Source organism: Thunnus albacares, chromosome 14, assembly GCF_914725855.1.
Source record: "Thunnus albacares chromosome 14, fThuAlb1.1, whole genome shotgun sequence".
NCBI classification, from domain to species: Eukaryota; Metazoa; Chordata; class Actinopteri; order Scombriformes; family Scombridae; genus Thunnus; species Thunnus albacares.
The window spans coordinates 7,168,942-7,184,011 of NC_058119.1; the positions used below are offsets into that span (position 1 = coordinate 7,168,942).

A 15,070-nucleotide genomic window follows, 5' to 3' on the forward strand; every position below is an offset into this window, starting at 1 on the left:
TTTCAAGTGTTGCACAGTCGAAATTAATCAAAGAGCAAGCTTACTTGTAATTAAGTCATCCATTTCAGAAGGAAAGCAGTTATTAGGTCTGAGTATTAATTGTCTTACTAGTCTGATTACATTACGTATCCCCTTTATAATAAACTGATTATATTGGTTCTCTGTTAAAGACATTTCTAGTCAAATTCTAGTCAAAAAGGCCCAATTCTCAATATCTACTGTTCCAACTTACATCAATGTTCTTGAGGCACCACTGTGCATCAAACTGGACTGGGCCTTTAAAGTTACAATGTAAGGGGAGATAAAGCATCTTTAGTTTTTGTACGTTTTTGCAAGCTGACATCCAAACACACACCTCCTACCAGGATATGACTCTGTTTCATATGACCTGGAAGCTAATGATCCAGAGCGGTTTTATATGATTTGCAGGTTTAGCTGGTTGATCCAAATCACGTATGTCCTCAAGTGCAGAATGAGTCATAAAAAATATTTTACAGGAAGAAAAAAGACATGAATTTTGATAAATATAGTCAAAAATGCTTTTTTTAAACATATTAATTTTATTTTTTTTAACCTTTTTTTTTAGATTTACTTCAGTCTTTTCATGCTACAGAACATCTATTTCACATACTGTAAACAGAATTGCACTCAACAAAGAGAACATCTGACAGTCTTAAAGTCAACTTCATGATGACAAAACATTTTTCTCAGTGAGCTCCCACCAGCCCTTTAAAAGCAAGCAATGACTTTCCGTGCTTGTCTTGTGTAATGCTTTTTTTTTTCCTCAAACAGAGGCTGTTTTGTGATTAAACTGAAGTTCAGACTGGATTGACCTGTTTCTTTGTAATCCCTCGTCATCAATGCACCTCTGATCAGAGCAGAGCAGGTGCTTCCTGCAAAGACACCTGTGTCAAAGCATTTGACAGTGTTAGAGACATGGATATTTAAAGCAGTGGGGCATCATATTTAACATTCATTTAGATATTAATAGATCAGAAAGAATGTGACACTTTCCACTGAGTGATGAAGGATTTAAAAGTGAGCTCCCATCCTAGATTGCATTTCATATCACTTCTGTTTTTATTGCTCTAATCCAGCACCGAGTGACATTTCTTGATTCATGTATATCCTGTTGTGTTTTCTCAGTCAACACACTCCTTGACTCTATTAATCCGTGCTATGTTCTCTTGTCATGTGAAAAAGAATGTCCGGGGTAAATTGCTTGTGTTGAATTTGTGTTTCAGTGAAACATCATCATCATCTGTTTTCTATCTTTTCTTTCCTCTTAGGGAAGAAAGTTGGAGAGGAGGCAGTGAGGCTGAACCCTACATGTGCTGAAAGTCATCAGTGGTAGGTTCAAGTTGTTTCCCAACTTCTTTATATCCTGTGTATTCTGTTCAATAAAGTCTTTGGAGCTGCCATTTCAAAAACAAACCTTATTTGACACAATCAAGGAAGGTGCAGTTTGATGTCATGTTAGTTGCTGTCATTGAGCCCCATAGTGTGAATCACTCATGGTTGAATTGTAATTCAGGTAAACTTTTCAGTGAATGTGATGAGACAGGATGAAAACATAACACAGGTACTTTCCCCAGATGAGATGTTAAGGGGCTTGTGGTTTTTGAGTGGCGTGTCAGCCTGGAGCAGCTGTTCCTCGATGTCTGCCTGGATGTTTAACTCGAATTAAGCCCAGAGACGTAGAAGACAAAGTGACAGTATGTTTGTTTGCTCTTTGTATCAAACCAAAATAGGTGGGGATCTGCAGTGTTTTGGCGATGCAAATAAATAAATATATACTGTTGAATAGATAAGTCAATACATTTTGTCAAATGAAGGAGTGAAATAGTGGTTTTCAGCAGAGCATGGCTGCATGCTTTGCAGGCATGCATGTTTGTAAGATAATAGTAGCTTACCTCGTAAACATCCCCTCTTGCAGGTCACCCCCTCATCCACCTGATAGCATCACATCCAGTTTCAGGAATGTAAACACGGACTACATTGCTCACATAGACTGACGGCTACACTGGAATAAATAACGTGATCAGTTTACTGTTATTGCAGTTCATCTATGTTGGTGGTTGCTTCACAGCATGAGCTGTACATTCTCACATATTTACATTTTTAATGCTTGGGATTATCCTGGTGATAAATCAGTCTGTGGCACTGAGGCATTGTGGGTTTAAATGCCACACGTAACTTTTCTTTGCATTTTATGTTTTGATGTTGCTGTCGTCTCTTGTCTGATTTGTTCCATCAAACACTGCTGGACATTTAGGTGGTCCTCACTATATAATAAAGAGTTGAGGGGAATTTTGCAGCCGTAGGTTAAGACAAATTAAAGGAAAGAAAATCAGGAGAACCTCTTCTCTCCTTGTATACCTCCCTGGTCGCTCATGACTCAGGGAAAAAATCCCCTTGCTTTTAATTAGTTGTGCAGAGTGGGCCTGATGGCATGAATCCCGTTTATATTTGTGAAGGCCCCAGTGGTGCATTCCTCATCTGAAACACTGCTCGTGTCAAAACTTGACTGCTGATCATACACGGAATCCATGGCTGCAACAGAGAGATGAAGATTGCACCAGATGCAGCTCTGCCATCAGCTTGCAACTGCTGGGGTTTGAAAACAAGTGTGCCCTGCTTCAGACACAGCCTCAATAAAATTGCATCAGACCCCTTTTTATTTTGACTTGTTTAACACAGGTTCAGAAACGGGCATAGATCATATATAATTACATAGAGTAAACAGTGTACTGTGTTAGCTTGTTTATATCATACTAATAGTTTCCCCAGTGTAGGTATTTGTTACTGTTAATTACATTCCCTAAATTAGTGTCCTATGTAATTGAGATCATGTGGTTACTTTCTGTATACACGCGTGTGAAGTTTTCTCATGGAAAATAGTCCCAGTCTGCTTGCTCGTGCCAGCAGTCCTGTTTGCTCTGTTCGTTAGGAAATAATTAGCATTAGCTCATGCACATACCGCAGCACTCGAGACGTCAAGTGAAATAGAAGGCCGTGTTTGTTTAGTTAATTAAGAGCAACAGCTTTAAAAAAGCTTAATGCTTAATCCTATATCCACTAATGGAATTTGTAAGATTCTTAAACCGAGCAGAAATGCTGTCTAAGTTGAATGGACAGGAGAAAGTAGGTAAAGCCGCACTTTGGAGAAGGGAGGAGGCAGGGACTGGGGACGGTGCCAGGCAGTGTTGCAAGGAAGTTTATGTCTGAGGTAACTGTTTACTTAGTGAACCGATGCCGTGAGAAAACTTGTCACCTGTTTTCCTGAATGTCAGGTCCTCTTCTGCCACTGAAACTACTTTTATAAAAAAGAACCACAAATAATTTGCAACTTGCATTGAATTCCCTTTTTTAAATGTGTAATAATACATGCACAGATATAAATGATGCAGACACAGCTGAAACTTTGCATGCAACACACTGATGAAAATTATAACATTTTGGCAAATAATTGGTGCAAAAGCATATATTTTGTTAGTGTACTGTAATGAGAAAATGAAAGATGAGCCCACAGTGGCTTCTGCCCCTGCATGAAGGGATGAAATACTGGATGCACCCCAATTTACACAGTTATTGCTTTAACATGTCAGTTTTACTCTGTACACCAAATTTGTTATCATTGTGTCATGACATCCAAAACAAGGCCCGCGGACTCATTTTTACTCTTCATGGTACAGTACCTCAAAGCTGGCTAAAATCCTAGCAAGCCAGCTGCAGTTGGATGCTCTCCAAAACATTTGTTTTGAAACTTCATTCAGTATTACAAGTTTGATGACACACACAAACCCTATTGAGTCAAACCAGTTTTACACATCTCCAAGTACAAATTATCAGATTACTGTTTATGACCTATAAATAAGTTTGGAACAAATTATGCGATTCCCAAGACAATTACAAATGATTTTTAAATTCATGTAAAGTATTTTGTAATTGTGAAAATGCATAGCTTTGAGATATTATCAGACATTATGGCCTGTAGAGCACAAGCACACACAGGCCCAAACACCTAATGCATATTCACTGAGACATCTCTGAGTGACAGTTTAGCAGGTGTGGTGAGGAGACAGTCTTAACAAACCTGATTTATTGTAGCTGTAGCTTGCATGGCAAGTCACTGATGTTAATATATACACTGTGTTTCCATGAAAGGTGTTCTGCTGCTGCAGCAACGTCCCAGTTTAGCTCTTCAGGTCTAAACGACTCTGAAACACAGTAATATCTGGAGTGACTGTCAGCTGTGCAGAGTGGCCATTAGAGCAAGACCAATAACTTGCTGCCTGATATTTTTGGTCAATATTAGCTTATTACTAATATATAAGTATCAGCACAAATGTTTGCCAATAAGTAAGTTGATACTGTTTATCAGATTTTTTAACTCTTTGATATTGGTATTGGTATCAGCCTCATAAATCCAGTTTCACAAAAGTTGACATTGAACTGTAAGTTGAAAAAGTTGAAGCTCATTCTGCAGGTTTGTATTTATTTGCATAACACCAAGGCGATGCCCATAGTGAAAGATCTCAGATTGTTATCATAGAACCAGGATTTACACTAACCCGACGCTTTTACACATTAAACATTGTCTATGTGCAGCTACAAGTTGCAAGACGTTTGTGAACCTCACGCAGTCACAAAACATGCAACATCCTCTCTGACTGGCCGTTTGAAGACCCGGAGTGATGAATGAATGTGATGCCCGTGTAACAGTCATCACTTCACAAGAGATTACACATACTTTCCCACTCTGTCAAGTACAAAACCTCTGTACTTTTCCCAGGAGAGGTGGATGAGGACTCTTTTGAAGTCAGATGTGTATGAGGGCAGTTGGCTTAGTCAAAGAGTGCCATTGAGATGGATACGATCAGTGTCTCCAACAGTTCTACACACTGTCACCTCCTATTTTTTTTAATTCTCTGTGCATGTCAGAGTACATGCCGCCACCTCTCCCTCCTCTGGTGTCATTCCTCAAAAGCACTCCGGTAATGTGTAACTGTCCTGTCGGCTGTAGTGCTTTCTAGGGCTGCACAATTTCCCCCCGTGATTCACACAATTTGCACACATTCCTTAACACAAAAATTGTTTTGTAATCCATATTGTCTACATGCAGACAGCATAAGCAATATGATCATTAGATACTGCTTTTTTTTTTTTAACAGACAGCTCATATGCAACCACATGAAACACTTAATAATCAGCTAAGTGCGTTGTCTACTCCCTAGAACACTTTGAAAAATGTTTTCCAGTATCTTGTAACTTGTGCCCCAAAATACACCTTCAACCTCCAGCAGGTGAGAGCTGCTTCAGTCCTGCGTGATCCCCAGCGACCCTCACAGTCTTTAGACTGTGCATGATGATTTTATTATTGATAAAAACAGACTGTTGGACTTGATCATACAGTAAATCTACATATCTGCCTCGACTGTCAACACTTTAGGCAGTTAGCACAACATGAAGAACCATTGTAGGAAGGCATAGAGTTGCATTTGCATAGCAATCCTTTAATGTTTGAGTGATCAGGCCACAAGAATTTTCCACACTATTTTCAAACTAATTTTCGGTGTTACTTTTGGTTTCAAAATAATGTAGGTGCTTTTAATGATCATCGTCATCGTCTTTGAATTGTTGCACACAGCAGCACAACATTTTAGGGTAAAAGCACAGCGTTTTTGTCAGAATTGGGGGTAGATACATTTTTTTGCTCTTCCTCACTATCGCTGAGTTTCCATGACTCTGTCAGAGGAGTAAAATGCAGTAAAAGAAGAATCTTCTCAGGAACAGCAAAAATGTGTCATTCACACTTTATTTAGGTCAGTGTCCTGCCGCCTCTTTCTGTGCACAGTTTGTCATTTTTACGCTGCTTAAGGAGAAATTTGGAGCATTTGTTTTGATGCATTGGATGTCCCCGCTAATAAAAACACAGCAGAATCGTTTTCATAAAAAAAAAAGAGATCGCACAGGGAACCGAGACAAGGGTTGTATTTCGATTAATCCTGCAGCCCAAGCGCTTTCTAGGAAACCACTTTACAAAAGAGAGCTAATGTGTTGGGATATAGTGTAGGATGTGTTTTTGTCTGTGGGTGTATGAATGTGTGTGAGTGAGCATATGCATGCATTGGGTTATGCAGGGTGCTTTCGTGACAACGAGTGTGAAGCCTATTTGTATAATCTCTGCAGGCTGACGGCTGGGAGATGTGATTGCATTCTTGTATCGCCGGCTTTGTTTATAGGTACGTTTTCAGTGATCCCACCGTGTGAATTCAGCCCATGTAAATCCCCGACTATAGGGCCTCTCTGATGGTACAAAGGCCCGCGGATTAAGCAGGAAGCCTGTGGCAGTGCCAGTCAGAGGAGGGGGAGGATGGGGTGACTTTGACCTCTACAAAGACAACTTTAATTTCAAACACGTGCCTCCGTTGCTGCAGTCATCGTTAGTGTCGCTGTGGCAGCATTGTGCTCTGTTCCAGTAGCCGTGGAAACCCTGTGTGTGCGTAAACTTCAGACCTCACTGTACTACAGTTCATCACTGTGGGAACACTTGACACACAGCCACAAATCCCATACTCCCATGCAAAGAAAACACTATCAGCTCATGCTGTCATGGGCTAAGAATATCAGTGCACCTCACTCACTCCCACACATTGTCTCACAGGTTGTCCTTGAATTCCACAAGTTCCTCCCCCCTGTTTCTGTACAAGTTTTAGCCTGGAGTCCTGCCTGGCCCTCTCTGTCTTTGAATGAGCTCTATGTTTGGATTTGAAGGCTGAAATCAATCTGCTGTTTCCGCCAAGCATCTGACACTTAGGCCCTTTTGTTTTTGCCCAGTAGAGTGGGGGATTTCACTGAGCCGCGATAAAAAACGCGGACTAACCATGCGCAATTAAGTGTTCTGTCTTCCTCTCATCTTCCCCCTGTCATGTTTTGCCACCGCCCACCTTTCCTCCTCCTCTTGATATTTCCCTTTTCTTGCCTTAGACAGTTGAGGAGAGCTAGTATTTCAGCTCAGAGAAGAAAGGAAAGGATAAACAACAGCAGGTAGGCCCCTGAGGCGAGACACACCTCTCTACACCTTCACATCCCCTCTACTTATACACTCCCTCCCCTTACTTCTCTCCGCCCCACCGAAGGCCTGCTGCTGTTTCACACAATGACAATAGAAAGGTTGCATGAGAACAAAAACATCCCACACTCCCCTGTGCCGTGCCGAAAGAAATTTTTACCACATAGAAGACAGAAACGCATGACTAGGATGTACTTTGACACACTCACTGAAAGTGTTCTTTGCTAAATACAAACACTCCCCAGTCTCACTCCACAGGGGAAAGTCCAGGTGGCGTGATGAGCCAACATTATTACATGCAGAGCCAATCATGAACAGCTCTGCCACTGGCACTCCTGGTCCAAATACTTCTCAATAAACATTGCCAGAATTGCTACATGCTGAATAATGGCAGAGACAGCCAATCAGAGGGAAGTGAAAATGTGTCTTGCGGTAACCTGGATGTTGAGCAATCTCTCCAACAGCCTTCACCTGGGCAATGCTCAATCTCAATTATGATTACTATTCCTCTTTGGTATGCTCTTCTGGTTACTATCCTCATCTCACCATCGCTTAGATTTATTGCATTTAATCACATCAGCATATTATAGCATGCTCGTAGAAAGAGAGGAATGTCTAACTGGTTAGTGTAACTCCTGAAGGAGCTGAACTTATTCGTTTATAATTGACTCCTTGGATTCACAGAGCATTGACTTCTAGGAGTGCAGAGAAGCTAGATGGACGGCAACAAATCATTATTTTCATTGTCGATTATGATTTTGATTAATCGTTTAGTCCAAGTGTCCAGAAATAGATTTCCCATTTCTCACACATCAAGATGTCATCTGCAAGTTGCCTGTTTGTTCAGCAAACGATCCAAAACCCAATGTTATTCAATTGATATCAAAAGGGAAAGAACATGAATCCTCATATTTAAGAGGCTGCTACCAGATATGTTTTGACATGTCTGCTTTAAAATGACTTAAACGATTTTGATTTTTAGGTTGTTATCAATTCATTTTCCGTCAACTAATAAGTGAATCAACTTATCTTCAGTGTTTAGTTTTCAAATTTGGTAAATGAAGAAAAAGGTCCTATTGTTGTTGAGTATAGTTCATTTTTCTGATAAATGCTCCTCCAGTAGCTCCAAAGGATATTTGTTCACACTTCTCACTGATAATATTTGATTCACTGCAGCTTTGATTTTCTCACTTTGTTTAAACGGTATCATGCAGCCAGGTAGTTGCCACACAGATTCTCGGAGCAACGCATTCTTATTGTATGACAGGGGCTCAAAATTGAATTAAAACGTAGTGGTGACCAAGCGCAAACCTACAGTGTCCTGGCTCAGTTTCCTCACAGCAGATATTTAGTCACCGGTGATGGATTTGCTCAAAGCCTTTACATCCAGCAATCTGTTTTCATTGGAAGCCAGGCAGCACAACTGCAGACAGATAGCATCTCTGCTCCTGTGATGTAGTGGAGCTCTGCACTCATCGAGCGCCAACCAGCGACAGCATGGCCGCACCCTGAGCTACCTTAAGAAAATAAACACAGATCTTTTTGGTTACAGTTACACACAATTCATCTGCCTCTGTTTGCTTTGCAGTGAATATCTAGGGCCCTTAAACGTGATGTGGTTAGTACTTGTCGTATCACTGTTCATTTTCTGCACCGCCCACAGTAAGTGGGAGTAATAATGGTTAGGATGAAGATTAATGATTTCATGATGTTTCACCGATTACAACCACCTTCATTATGTGTTTTGTTTTTTTTGTACATTTTGATCGATCGCTGTCTGGAATATTGTCAACTTGCAGTCAAATCATCCAGTTTCTTAAATGCCAGTGAGACAGATAAGTGTACCCAACATTACTGTAATTTGTAATTACCTGCTAATCATGTAGTACAATTTGCACTCTGCCACAGCTCAATAGAGCTCATTCATTTTTTTTTTTTTATCATTATTACTCTTATTTTTTTGGTGTTGTAATCCATGTCGGCATGCTGTGCCTGATCCAGACAGTGTGAGTGACTACAGAGAACAGTAGCCTGCCGCCAAATCATGCCCTGTTAGAAATCCATACACACATACCAGACACTTCAGTACACACACACACACACACACACACACACACAGTTGCAGATTCCATCTACCATCAGCACCACCATGTCAGACGATGCTGTCGGGTGACCTTTCTACCCGCTGATCCTTCATATATAAAAAGGTGTTTATGTCGCTCTGTGGTGTTTGACAGAGTACCAGCAGGATTAAAGCAGCCGTGCGGTGAAAAGACTTTGATCAGCCTCCTCCGCTCCTCTTCAAACCCTCAGCGTCATGCTGACTTACAGATCCCAAAGTTGAAATCGCTCTTTGTTTTCCCTCCTACCTGCCTGTTGGTCTAAGTCAGTGTATTAATTAGTGAGTGAGGGAAGAGGGTGAAGTGGATTATCTCTGATGGTGTTGTCTAACGAAGAGTCTTGCTAAAGAGGGTTGAGTGTCGGTGGTTTCTCAGTGCCCCTTTGCTGTGCTCATCGTTAGTGACCCATAGAAAAGGTGGTGTGACTTAAAGGTGCTGCGGAGCTCCTCTTCTTCCATCCTCCCATCACACAAATCTTCAGTACTTGACTTCTTTATCGTTGTGAGTCAGGACTGGGCACCCAAAAAGCATTTAACTTGTCAGAAAGGCTCAAAATGTTTTTTTTTCCAGTTGGATCTCAACCAACATACAAGTACAGTATCAACAGAGAGTTTCGAATTCAGTCACTCTGCATTATAAAGAAGAGGCAAAGTAAGGACAGAGGTGATCTTGTGATGCAAGGTCAAAGATTCAAATAGCTGGACCAGCTGGGTGGGTGGATTAACTGATGATGTTGAGATGACCTTGTGCAAGACATCCGATCACCAGCTGTCTTAAGGCTGGGGTATGCTCCAAATGAAAAAGCTTGTACGAAGTGTCGTCCGACCACATCTGAAGGCAGAAGTGTTTATAGCTGTTCAGTCACACTCAAAGGCGGAGTGAAATTATAAAAGAGAGCTTGTGTTAGCAGTCGAAACCATGTGGTTCGCACATGGTTTGACCACCCAGCAAGCACTTCAGCTGAAGCATACTGACATCTTTAAACTGTCTCACACTTGTGAATCTATTAATCTGTGTAAATGTGAAGCAAGGTGATGTTGGAATAGCACAAGCATGCTCTTTTCTGTCTGTCAGAATAAATAAAGGGGAAAAATGCTTTTGCGTTCAAGCCAAGCTTATGGATCCCAAAAGGGTATTAGAGAAAGTCGTTCATTTCTGTTTGTATTTAAAAAAGAGAGTTTACCTTGGCTATTCTGACTATTAAAAAAACAAAAAAAAAACACAGAGATTTTAAAACTACAATTTATCATCCATACATAGCAGTATTTCTCCCTTTTTCTCAACTTGCTTTTGTTGCTGAGTTGCAGTTTCTCTCAATTTTTTCACTGAAAAGTTTGTCTGCCATGATCTGATGAAAAGAAGAACTGTGATGGTTAGCGCCTTCTTGCATGAAGAAACACAACAAATGATCTGATACAGCTGACACGAAATCTATGCAAATCAGTTCAAACTACTTTGAAAAAAGAAAAAAGTGGTCATTTTTTTCAGTGAAAATCTGCAGAAAACAATGAGCCTTGGACATAATTTTTTGGCAATATAAGATGTAGACAGTTAATGTCAATATAGTATCGTCTCTCAACAGGTATGCCATCATGTGTGGAATTATGGCAGAATATGACACAGTACAGAACAAGATAAAGAACGGATACATCTTTAAGGTAAGCTGTTTTCTAGCACATACAGTACAGTCTGAAGCTTGTTGTGATTATTTAGTGAAATGCTTGCCACATACTATTATTTGTATACATTTTTTCATAAATACTGTATATATTGACCATTACATTTCTCATAAACTTAGAGTAGAGGGGCTTGGCTACACAGAAGGCCACTCCTACAGCCATTCAGTTGCATAAGACAGTGTGTGGAACAACGGCACGTAGCATTTTATCTTCTGTCAGCGGCTTTCCCCCAAACACTGTGTACCTGCAAAACTCTTGACAGGTGAAAGAGAGAGATAGAGAGCTGGAGAGGGAAGATATGAAAAAAAAAAAGCTGAATTGGAGAGAGGGAGAGTGGAAAAGAACGAGGGGAGGGTGCGTGACAGGCAGGAGTGTGTGGTCGCTCGCCGAGATCGCGTGTGTGAGAGGTGTTTGTGAAATACTTGTGGGTTGGTGAAGCAGGACAGATCAGGTCAGAACAGAAGGCAGTGGAAATAGCAGCCGTGTCATGAATCAACAGTGAAAAACTTCTCCCTGTCTGTCTGTATGTCTGCCTCCCCTCGCAGGATCATCTGGATAAAGCTATCGAGCTGAAGCCGCAAGACCCCATGTCTTACTACCTGCTGGGCCGCTGGTGCTACGCTGTATGTGACCCTTCCGACACACTGCGCTACACATCTATCTCTCCCATCTCTCCTCACATCCACGAACAGGGAATTTATGGAGGCCAACATGTCGGCGTGGCCTAACACACCCACCGTTTCCCCTCATTCATTCTCACTGTTTAGGTTTCCCTGAGGTTTGTTTTTCCCTCTGCGATATTCACAGAGAGCGCTACAGGAGGTTAACACCAGCCATTGTTAGCTTTGAATCAGATTGTACCAGGAAGATATTTTCATCTTGTTTCTGTTCGGCTCATGTTCTTTCAGTGCAGGAAGTTGTTTGTGATGCAGCTCATAATGGTTTCTATGAACACCATGTTTTGTCTGCCAATCATTTAATCAATACTCGTATATTTGATTATGGTGTGATGAATTATTATCATTCAGATGTAAAAGTTTGCAGCCATTTTGCAGCCTGTAACTGTTCTTGTTGTTTCATGAGCTACTAATCACATAACTTGGTTCCAGTTGTCAAATTAACTGCCAGAAAGTAAGGAAGCTATTATAGAAATTGCTCTGATTAAATTAATAATACTCACCTTCACTGTTGGTACAAGGGCAGTAGTGAGGGACTGTGCTAATTTGGAGTAGTAACACTACTACACTACTTTTTTTTTTTTAGGGATTGAGTTTTATGGGCTGTGGTGTGTTCATGTTCAACAATGATCTACTGTTTGCATTCAGTCAGCGGTTCTGTTTGAAATAACCTGTGATGACGCCAAAGCAATGCTACACCTGCAATTAGACGTTACCATGATGAATGGTGTGAGGCAGGAACATTACATGTTTGACCCAGGCTTGTCCTGGCCATTATCATCTTCTGTGAAAAGTGTCACTGGAAAGGTATCAATGTACAGGAAAATTCACAGTCAAGAAATTGTGTTTTTCTGGCCTGGAATAGTTAAGGAAAATGATATGTAACCAAACCTGTAATTAAATTCTGTGGGTGTTATGGAAACAAAAACAAAAACAAAACAAATACCCACAAAATTCATCAACTTTGCTTCCATTAAATGTTAAAGCACTTGAATCCACTGTTGGTTGCTCAGAGAGATAATTACTTTCAAGGGACAAAAAGGAAAAATCTCCACATTACATAGAAATATCAAGAGATAGCAGCAATATGTCTAAGCAAGATGAGAGACAGTCAAAAGTCATCTTTAAAAAGTTAAACAAAGGATAACAAATAGTGATTGTGGAATTTGAACTTCATGTCATTGACAAGTTGTGGATTTCATTGTAGAAACCTCAGGGAATGTGGTCCTTTTCTGAAAGTTTTTAGGAGTTGTGCAGGAAAAAAATGTTTGAAGTTGATGGCCATTATTATTCACAACTTAACACCCCCTGAAAATTGTGTTTTTTCTGACCTCCAGTGGTTTACCTGCTGAACTTGCTGCAGTGGTGTCATGACACTGTGACATCACTGTTTGGTGCAACAGAGCACGTTTCTGACCACATCCAGCATGTGAAACAGGCTTGAAACTTTCAACCACAGAGGGCAGTGAACCGCTGCTTTTCAGCCTGGTGTAACGTTACTCTTTAACTAATGTGCAGAATTGTCTTTTACCTTGAGGTGTTTATTTCGCAGGTGGCCCAGTTATCCTGGCTTGAGAGGAAAGTTGCTGCCACCTTATTTGGAGAACCTCCAAGCGCCACAGTCGAAGACGCACTGAAGAATTTTCTTAAGGTTCGGTGAATAATTTTGCAACCACTTTTCTTTGTACTTTTTTACATCAGTCTGGGGAACTCCAGACATACCACTCCTTAAGGTCGGAGTATGCTCAAAACAAACTAGTAAAAGTGATAGCTATCATGAAAAAGGCGGCGCAAAGAGCCTGCTGTCAGAGAGAGGGGTAAGACGCGAGACATGGGGACAACACTGCACACTTTCGGGCAGTTTTTTTCAAAAGCAATTATGGTGTTGTACTTGTTTGAACACACGAAAAGTGACAGAAGTAATAAATCCTGCCTACTTTCTTACCTCCGCATCCATGGTGCAGTCGCCGTGAGAAGTGGGCGTGATGGTTGGATCGTCAGTTTTGGAAAGTTACAAATATTGTTGTTGTATTGTAAAGTACCCCATTTGAAGTATATTTACCTCTTTAGAAATACTTCCACTTAGCCTTTGTTCCTGGTAAATAAGCAAAGTTAGACTAATTTTGCATGGATTACTGTTTTATTTTAATATTGAGTTTGTGTTTGTTTTTGTGTTCTTAAGGCACGTTCTTCCCTGAGCTGCCCTGATTAAAGAAATGTAATGTGCAGCGTCATGTTCATAACTTGCCAGTTCTCACAGACCAAACCCTCCATATTTAGAAAGGCTTAATCTGCATTCCCACATTTCGAATGTTTATATAGTAGAGAAATGAATTTTGCTTCTGGCCAATATTCCTGTGCATGCCTCTTCCTCATGTCTTTTGTATCTCACCCATCAATTTGATTTAAGTAAACCTTGTTGTAACATGTTGCTCATGACCTCAAGGACAGCCTTCAGAGAGGCTGTTGAGCTTCAACAAATACGTCCTGTGAGGTTAAAGAGGATCTCCGGCCCATAACAAGTGGTTATCTGGACAAAACTGTAGGAGAGTTGTTCAGGTTGTAGGAGCTGCAGAGAAAGAGAGGATGAAATGAGCTAATGGTAATTCCTCCAGACCTTTAAGGGATACAGATTCCTGTTTGAAGAACAGTGTCTTCATTTAAATCCAGACCATAGAAGAATGTGTAGTCCAGTTAAAATGGACAGCTACCATTAAAGCTTTCCTAGTGAATTCTCTTGAATATGTAATATAAACAGTACTGGAGTATTGCTTCTATATATATAATGGGCATAATGGGCAGAGATATAGTTTCTCTCTGAAAGCTGAAAGAAAGCCTTCCCCTTTTTTGTCTCTTTGTTTCATTCAGGTTGAGGAGCTCCATCCAGGATATTCCAAACTCAACTATGTGTTTCTAGCTAAGGTCAGTACCAGAGAGTCATTATCATTTACATAGAAATGTTGAGACTTCACTGCCAGATCTTGCTTTTTGGACTAAACTGTGCTCTGTTCTGTGAGATCCTTCTTGGACTAAACAATGCTTTGACAGTTATTGTTCTTTTCTTTGGCAGTGCTACAAAGACCTGGGGCAAAGGGAAAATGCTAGGAAGATGTTTGAAGCTGCTTGTTCAATGAATGCTGTTTCGAAAGAGGTAGGAACCATCACTGTCCTATCACAATGCTTTAAATACAGTCTAAAAATCTTGCTGGCTTATTCCTTCACCCATGTTTTCAGGACGCTTAAATCAAATCCTGGAGTTGTTTAGGTAGCTGGCTAATCAGTGCATACTGTACTTTACTGTATTTTACTTTATTGTATTAAAAGTAATGTTTTTTCCTCAGGATGAAGAGGCACAGAAGGAACTGGACTTACTCTGCCCAGTGCTTGGAGTGTGACATCACCGTGCAATACCACAACCTTTTGGGAATTTATTTTCTATGTGCTATGGGCCACATGTGTCTGTGTGTGTGTGTGTGTGTGTGTGTGTGTGTGTGTGTGTGTGTGTGTGTGTGTGTGTGT

General features: G+C 40.6%; 1 protein-coding gene across 2 annotated transcripts in view; it reads left to right on the plus strand.

The window, feature by feature from the left end:
* The window catches only part of LOC122997564 (regulator of microtubule dynamics protein 2), a 32,882-nt gene extending 17,812 nt beyond the window's left edge, over nucleotides 1-15,070 (plus strand). For both annotated transcript variants that reach the window (XM_044373784.1, XM_044373783.1), the window contains exons 5-11: nucleotides 1,290-1,350; nucleotides 10,778-10,853; nucleotides 11,420-11,497; nucleotides 13,104-13,202; nucleotides 14,420-14,473; nucleotides 14,622-14,702; nucleotides 14,893-15,070. In XM_044373784.1, the coding sequence (XP_044229719.1) occupies nucleotides 1,290-1,350; nucleotides 10,778-10,853; nucleotides 11,420-11,497; nucleotides 13,104-13,202; nucleotides 14,420-14,473; nucleotides 14,622-14,702; nucleotides 14,893-14,946 (503 nt within the window). In that variant the 3' untranslated portion in view covers nucleotides 14,947-15,070. The remainder of the gene's footprint in view (nucleotides 1-1,289; nucleotides 1,351-10,777; nucleotides 10,854-11,419; nucleotides 11,498-13,103; nucleotides 13,203-14,419; nucleotides 14,474-14,621; nucleotides 14,703-14,892) is intronic.